Source organism: Salvia miltiorrhiza, chromosome 3, assembly GCF_028751815.1.
Source record: "Salvia miltiorrhiza cultivar Shanhuang (shh) chromosome 3, IMPLAD_Smil_shh, whole genome shotgun sequence".
Classification (NCBI taxonomy): Eukaryota; Viridiplantae; Streptophyta; class Magnoliopsida; order Lamiales; family Lamiaceae; genus Salvia; species Salvia miltiorrhiza.
The window spans coordinates 18,312,967-18,320,814 of NC_080389.1; the positions used below are offsets into that span (position 1 = coordinate 18,312,967).

The 7,848-nt window shown below is 38.3% G+C and overlaps 1 protein-coding gene across 2 annotated transcripts; it reads right to left on the reverse strand.

Annotated features, from left to right (window-relative positions):
- Positions 1-658: 658 nt before the first annotated feature.
- On the reverse strand, positions 659-3,501 carry LOC131017964 (putative glucose-6-phosphate 1-epimerase). 2 transcript variants are annotated; one of them, XM_057946726.1, is made up of 8 exons: positions 2,797-3,501; positions 2,608-2,682; positions 1,945-2,001; positions 1,684-1,847; positions 1,458-1,592; positions 1,269-1,371; positions 1,088-1,187; positions 659-1,006 (listed from the first exon to the last, which is right to left on the reverse strand). In XM_057946726.1, the coding sequence occupies exons 1-8, from the start codon at positions 2,908-2,910 to the stop codon at positions 834-836; spliced, it is 921 nt and encodes a 306-aa protein (XP_057802709.1). In that variant the 5' UTR covers positions 2,911-3,501; the 3' UTR covers positions 659-833. The 2 variants fall into 2 exon arrangements, with proteins under 2 accessions (XP_057802709.1, XP_057802710.1); XM_057946727.1 differs by having other exon boundaries at positions 1,092-1,187; positions 2,797-3,406.
- Between the last annotated feature and the right edge of the window lie 4,347 nt (positions 3,502-7,848).

Genomic DNA, 7,848 nt, shown 5'->3' on the forward strand with positions numbered 1-7,848 from the left:
TCACTTGAAATGGTTTACGTCTAACAATATAATTATTAATAATTTCCATAATATATCAACAAAATCAGAGTGGCGCAGCGGAAGCGTGGTGGGCCCATAACCCACAGGTCCCAGGATCGAAACCTGGCTCTGATATATGAGTAGCTTCCAAATCTGATTATTTTTTTTTTATAATTTTTTTCGATTTGTCTACCCCTACTTAGAATTTTTTTAATAAATATAATTTCTAGCCTTTTTCCTTTGTTCTCTTTTCTATAAATATATTTTATATTCGTTCTCCTCATTTTTTGCAACAAATATATTAAATATATTTTCTATATTTTCCCTTCTCTACCCCTCTTTCCTTTTCAGTTCATGTTCATAGAATTTTTTTTGTATAATTTATTTTGTTCTCTTTTTTATGAATATATTTTCTATCTTTTTTTCCTTTTTCATCACCTCTTTTCTTTCCCATTCCACATCATGCTTCATCCTATTGATGACACATTTTTTTTTTTTTTTTCATAGAGAAACCTAGCATCTTCAAAAGTTAACCATCCTCATAGGAATCTACTACAAGCGTCATAAAAATAAATTCACTACAAATTCTCTAGAATATACTCAAAATTAGTTTCCAAAATACTCACAAGAATCATACAACACAACACAATCATGGCAATGAAAAAAATCTGCCATCCATTCTTATAAAACACAGGAAAATGGGCTTTTGACATATTATTGGCCTCTGCTTTGAGCATTGTTATTTGAGGTGACACAGAAATAAGGCCACCAGCAGCTGATGCAAGAGAGCATACATAGTTAGTAAAATTCCTATTAGATTGAACATGAGGAAGCTACTGTATGGAGGCGACTAGAGACAGCTCGACTCGCCCCGTCCATTCCTCCCCGGGCTTGAGTGCAATCGGCTTCTCTATAGCAGCTGCATCCACACACAGCATCTGCTTGTACTCGTCGTCTCCAAAATCAGCTATCGCTCTCGCCTTCTTCTCCCACGGATTCCAAACCACTGCCATCACCAAGTTTAGGTTTACTATTATTAGCTAAGTTGAAGCAATTTGGTATCAGGCAGTAATAAGGTTTCGCTTACCTACATCAGGAAGCCCTTCCTTTCTCATCACAAAAGTCCTCTTCCTCTCATGATCAAACACTGCAACCGCGTCTCTAGAGCTAAGGTAAACGCGATCAACCTATCCACACACACAACCACTTGATCATAATCAACAATCACAGCAATGTGACTCATCAAGAAAATGCGATGGGCTAGCTACCTCGGATTCAAATGTCAAGGCGTCGCCTTGCTCTGTGAAACGCTCTCTGTTGCACAGGTTGTCCAGATAGTCAAGTGTCTCCAACCCCTCCACCCTCACCTCACTGTTAGATCAGAAACCGGGAATTGGGGCGTGACAGAACAATATCATAATCATAATAAGGAATAGCATATGTTTTTGTATATCAACCTGATGTCTGAGACAGAGAAGTAAGTGTGGTAGGCAAAGGAGAAGCTAAACGGCTTGCAGTTGACATTGCGGATGCGAGAGATCAAGCTCAGGCATCCATCGATGCTCAGATTCACCCTAATCCGGAATTCAAAACTGAAAAGAAAAGAAAAAAAAAATCATAATCAAATTCTTCTTAATAACAACATTCACAAGATGAAAGAATATCCAAGTTAGATGATGATACCTATGAGGCCAGATTTTGAGATCATCATCAGGTGATTTGAGAAACAAATCAATGAATGCTTTGTTAGTGGAATCAGCAGACTGCAGAGGTGGAGGATTCTCATCAATCGCCCATATTCTGTTCCTAGCAAATCCATGCTGCTCCAACGAGCCACGTTTTCCAAACTAAATTTATCACCAAATCATAACCATATTTCATGTCAGCTAAAGATCCAGTTCAAGATTCAGACACGATGTAGTGTTGGAATCAATCTATATATACCTGCGGGAAACAGATGGGAATTCCTCCTCTCACAGCTGCCGGCGGCTTCAAATTCGCCTACATACATAAAATATAGTATGTGGTAATCTCTTATTTACTAAGATGGATTGGAACTGTAGGACATTCCAGAACACTTGATAATTTATACTCATTCAGCTTAATTATACTGAAGTGGTGAGATTGAAGATATTATACTAAAGAGTAATTGCGCTTAAATAAACAAATTTTAACTCAATTTTGGTCCGGCAAACAAACTAAAAGTCCTGCCTTTAAATACACAAACTTTCATATGTTCTGATTTTTCATATGGTTGTCAATTTCCGGCGAACTAAAGCATCATGGCTAGCTGAAATGGAAAACTAATGTCATTGTCTCTAGTTGAAGTGGTGTGACATTCAACTACATTGTTTAGTACATCAACAGTTTAATCTATGCAGACATTTCATGCGCCTACCTCAACATTAATTTGTCGGCAATTGACAACAGTGTAAAAATATCATAATAATTCAAAGTTCATGTATTTAAATGGAGAATCTTTAGTTCATTTGCAAAACTAAAATTTTATGAAAGTTTGTTTATTTAGGTACAATTTCACCTTCTAGTAAAACTATTCAATCATTTATCCTATCAATCATGAAAAGTAAACGACTCTAATAGATCTACCTTAGCACTAGTGAACAGCAGTTCTTCGCCCCGTTCGGTTTTCCATGATCGAACCTGCCCTCCATGAAGACTGACCTGAAAAAAGATCAAATTAATTAAGACAACATGGGATGAAAAAAATTCAATCTTAGGAATACTTGATCAAACAAGATGGGATTTTGGATGATGAAGATTTGAACAAGATCCGACCCTTGCTGATGCGCCACGTGGACTCCGTAGCAGCACCTGCGAAATCCCATTCTCATCCTTGCTGATTTCAACTGTTGCTCTCTGATTCTCATCTGCTGCAGAATGATGATCCATTTTCAAGTTTGAACCATCAACTAATTAACTGAACTTTTATACTGGGCAAAAAAAAGCAGAAAAATAAAATTTTCAGCAATCACAGAAGTAGTTGAGATTATTGTTTTCAACTTTTTTTTTTTTAATCTCAAACGGATTTCTTGTGAATGCTAACAAAATTGTAACTACCACTGCTCTGCCACCGACAGTGAAATCCGATGCTACACACAGCTTAAATGTTTTCTGCAGTTTGAAATTGTGATGAAAATGGACAGCCAATAATCAGTTCTTAAACATATGATTAAACCCTTTTAAATAAACCGAATAATTTTAGTCTTGTCAAGAACCAACAGCGAAGCATTTGGCATATTAGGCCAAGAAACGAGTTTAATAATGACAAAAACAAATGTGTTAATCAAAAGGGTGTTCTGTGAAGCAACAGCACAAAATAAACATGCCAGCAGAATATAGTCTCAAGAGGCAGAGAGAGAGAGAGAGAGAGAGAGAGAGAGGCTAGTCCATGTTTTGATTTGACCTTGTCACCCTATTTTGAATAAAAAAGATGGAAAAGGTCAGATTTTGAAGCGACCATTGAGCGCCCATATACATCTTTCAGTGGATTTAATTGAGATTGGTTTTGAAGAATATTAGTATAATGCAAATTATCATATGATTAAGTTAATGAGTCAGCAAAAATACCACAGCTTCATGTCTGAACATCCAACCAAACTACCGGAATTAACTGTATTAGGGTGAGGGGATGGGTAGATTAAATTAATTGGGAGGCGGCGGTGCATAGCAATCCCTTAATTTGCAAAGTCAACTATTCCCCTTCAACAAATTATTTTCCTTTTTCTTTTTAATGCAAGTGGTATTATCGAAACTTGATTAATATCACAATATAAATCTTGAAAACAAATCTACAAACAGAGGTTCGACAGAATAAGTAAACTATTATTAAACAACATAAGTATTCACAAATTTGTCGAGTTCAACACAATAAACATATACACCACATGCTCTTTACTCTTTTAGCAGCAATTTGCGCAAATATGGCTGTGTTAGATCAGTAAATAATATGATCCTTGCCAGACCGTTCAATCAAACACGTAAACGGAAGACTTTGAAACAAACGTACGAACGATAGATGAAAATTCCAGAACCTCTGAATCTAACCCACGGAATGATATAGGCGAAAAAAGAATCCCTACACCGCAACGTGATGTTGACGCAACAACTCGGGAACGATGAATGACACTTGACGAGGGTTAGTTGAACGATGAATGACACTTGACGATGGTTAGTTGAACTCGCCGTTACGTCGATAGTTGAACTCGTTCTTGGAAAAATCAAGAAGAATTCGAAAACTCTCAAGAGAGAATAAAACTTACAAGTTTGATAAAAGTAGGCTGCTGATTTTCGTCCATAAAGAAAGCCTTATATAGGCCATCAAAACTAAACCTAGTCTAATAAGGAAACAACTTAAAATAAAACCCTAATCAGCCAAACAAGTCCCTTACTCTTAAAGTTCGAAAATAACAAGCCCTAAAATTAATGGGATGCAAAAACAAAACTAAATAAATAAAATGAAGTCTTCAAACTTTGGCCCACTCGCACGTAAGAAGATTAATCAAACATGGGCTCAATTCGCCAACTCCACAATCTCCGATTGGCTTCTTCATTAACTCTTGCATCCAAACTTCTTCGACTAAGATCATCAAGCTCTCCTTGAACTTCTTGGCTCGAGCTCTTGTAACTGGACCAACAGGAACATGCATCGGGTCTTGCACTAACGAACCTTGGGCTGCATCACAAAAACATCAATTACTAAAATTAACGATGTAAACAATTTCAGAATTGAGATTAGAATTCGGAATAAGCAACGTCGTTGTTCCGCTTTATCAATCAATAAGCAACTGATCAGATTCAAGTTTTGTATGTTGATGATGCTTATTATAGGGTATTTAATTTAGAGGCTATGAACAATAAAGTATTTTATTTAGGGGTTATAGATTATAGGATAAATTAATAAATTTATAATTATTTATTATTATTATTTTAAATGGGAGGCTATATTGAGTAAAATGGTGACTAAGTGACTATGAATAGAATCACCCAAAGAAAATAACTAGGGGATTAGGCATTACTCAATGCATGCTCAAGTTATTTTAAGCCCTTCTTTTTGGGCCAATTTATATCGGAAAAAAGAAAATAGGAGCAAATTTAGATCTAGTCATTTAGAATAGATATAGTTTATACCCACAATTATAGAAATGAATATCTTATACAGGGACGGATCTAAGAATTTAATTAGAACCGGGCGAGATTTCATTAGATGTTTTTAATGAATTTTTAGTAAAGAAAACAGACCGGGCGACCGCCGAGATTTCATCAAAATATATACATATATATATAGGTAATAAAAAAAATTGACCAGGCGATCGCCGAGGCTGCCCGGCCTCTAGATCCGTCTCTGATCTTATAGTCAAATTGAAATTTTTATAGATTAAAATGGGTGGAGCCCACGTTCATGGCTGACGAATAGTGTGGCACTTTATAAACAAATTGGAAAGAGCTTGTTAAAGTAAACCGCATGCAATCTTGTCAAAGATTTTTAAAAGATAGTCTTATTTTACAAGAGCATCTGCATTGGTGCCTACTTGATAGCCTATTTGATAGGAGGGGACTATATTGAGTGTGAGGTTGGCCCATTTCTCATTCCCTCTTCTTTTCTTTTCTTTTTGGGTCTGGGCCAACTTCAGGGCCCAGAACCAAGCCCACCTACTTTTTCCAGCCCCTTTCCCAAACCCTAAGCCCACTCCCCTTCTCTGATATACCCCACCCGAGCCCCACTCTCTCTCTCACTTCCCTCAGCGCCACTTCCCTTTCCCTCTCTTCTATCTCCCCAACTCCTCGGCTCCTCCACCCTTCCACCGCCCTTTTGCCTTGATTTCTCCAGCGCCTTCAATGGCGTTCCACCCTACCGTTGCTTCTTGCTCCCCTTAAAACCCTGATGCTTCCTCATGCTGGGTGTACCGTTATTATCAAAGTGAGAAAGGCTCATGCTATTCCTTTCAAGTATTGTTGTTTCTTTGGTAGTACGGGATTCCCTGTGTGAGTGGAGGTATCACCGGGCTTTCCTGACCATCGGAGCCCTGATTGGTGGTTACCTGAGGTAGATCTGAGCCGCCGGAGTTCTGTACTTGGCTCCTGCTGTTGGTGGCTCTGCTGAGATCTGAGAAGCTGCTCCATATCCACCACCTGGACTTGATCGAACTGCTGCCGGAAGGGTTGCCGTGTTAAGGGGGAAAATCTGAGCCCCTGTGTCCCGAGGACACATTTTCCCTCATCTAAACCTTAACTTCTTTTATCTCTTTCTTTTGTTCTTCCTTGTATCTTTTTACTCATTTCTTGTCTTTATTTGTGCAGATCTGAAGGAGGAGCTGAAGCAGTTGTGAAGAAGGAAGACAGAAGAAGAAGAGGTGCCTGAGCACGAAGTGGGAGGACAGGAGGTTCGGGAAACAAGTGGTGTAACCCTGGCTAGGCAAAGATACCCTACAGTGGTATCAGAGCCACGGTGACCTAGCCAGGGCACCCTCCGAACACATCCTACCCACCCCGCCGCCCTTTGGCTGCGCCCTTTTCGCTCCCGACGAGCAAGGAACAAGGTAGAACTGATCACTAAATTATTAGCAACAAATTACCGCAACTAACACGGTGCAATTGTAGCACAAATTAAGTAACCGAGTATCGTATCCACAGGGACTATTATGACGAATCACTCTAAGTAATCCTAATTAAACTCTAGTAATATTCAGGCAAACGAAAGAATGAAGGTTTAATTAACTTAAACTAAAACGCAATTAACAATAATTAAAAAGACGTAGGAAAAATCAAATATAAAAAACAACTGATCCTAGGGTAGTAAATTCATCAATTAAATCTACGCAATAAATCTATTAACCCTATGTACCAGTTTAATCCAGTTATGATGAGAGATCACTTAAGTAATCAATTACTCTCGCTAGAGCAGCAACGATCGTAGATTAGTAAATTCTCTATCTCCGTTAGGTCTCAAGAAAATATACTAACTCCCAATAGCTCCTAAGAATAGCTCCCTATGATCCACCTATCTCCGCTAGGTCTCAAGGTTAAAATCATATCATACATTCCTGAATCCGCTAAACAGTTATCTCCGCTAGGTCTCAAACCGAATAGCTAAACATGCAAACTATTGATCAGATAATTCACAAGAATTAAGTACCAGGAATTATGAATCATAAACTGGAAGGCACAAAAGTATTAACAAATAAATCACATAAATTCAATCAACTATTTACAAACCCTAGAATCAGTTAAAGGAAACTAGCCAGACATAGCAAAATAAAACTTAAACATAATTAAAAAGAACGCAATTGTAAAAACTGAATTAAATAAAAACCGAATTAAATAAAAACTGAAGTAGCGACTTGAATCCTTAATCTTGATCCAAGCCTTGAAAACTAGAAAGCAATAAAATTCTAAAGCTAAAAACTAAAGTATCAATACTAGGGTTCGTGGTTCTGCCGTCTGATGATGTCCTTAGGTCAAAAGAGGACCTATTTATAAGCTTCAGATTTCCTTCAAATCACCATAGGAGTTGCCATGCAAAGTAGAATTCCAAAAGGAAATAGAATTCTAAAGGTAATAGAATCGTGTAAAACAAGGCAACTTTCCAGCTGGATGCACGCACTGAAAACACTCCCACTCTCGCTGCCTGCCCATTCTCGCCAGAGGAATGGATGTCTCTCGGGGAACGGGTTGCGCCAGAGGAATGGTTGATCTCTCTGGCCTCGCCAGAGGAATGGGTTCCGCTCTGGCCTTCTCCAGAGGAACGGTGACTCCTCTGAAATTTAGGTATTGACTTCTCTGGCAGCGGGGACTCGATCCCTCTGCAATGACTTCTCTGCTCTGATCTTC

Excerpts from the sequence above, each read along its gene's own strand:
- LOC131017964 (XM_057946726.1), bottom strand. The coding sequence starts at position 2,910 with ATGGATCATCATTCTGCAGCAGATGAGAATCAGAGAGCAACAGTTGAA. Across the intron at positions 1,848-1,944 it reads TTCCCATCTGTTTCCCGCAG|TTTGGAAAACGTGGCTCGTT; the intron begins GTATATATAGAT and ends TGATAAATTTAG. Across the intron at positions 1,007-1,087 it reads GGAAGGGCTTCCTGATGTAG|TGGTTTGGAATCCGTGGGAG; the intron begins GTAAGCGAAACC and ends TGGTGATGGCAG.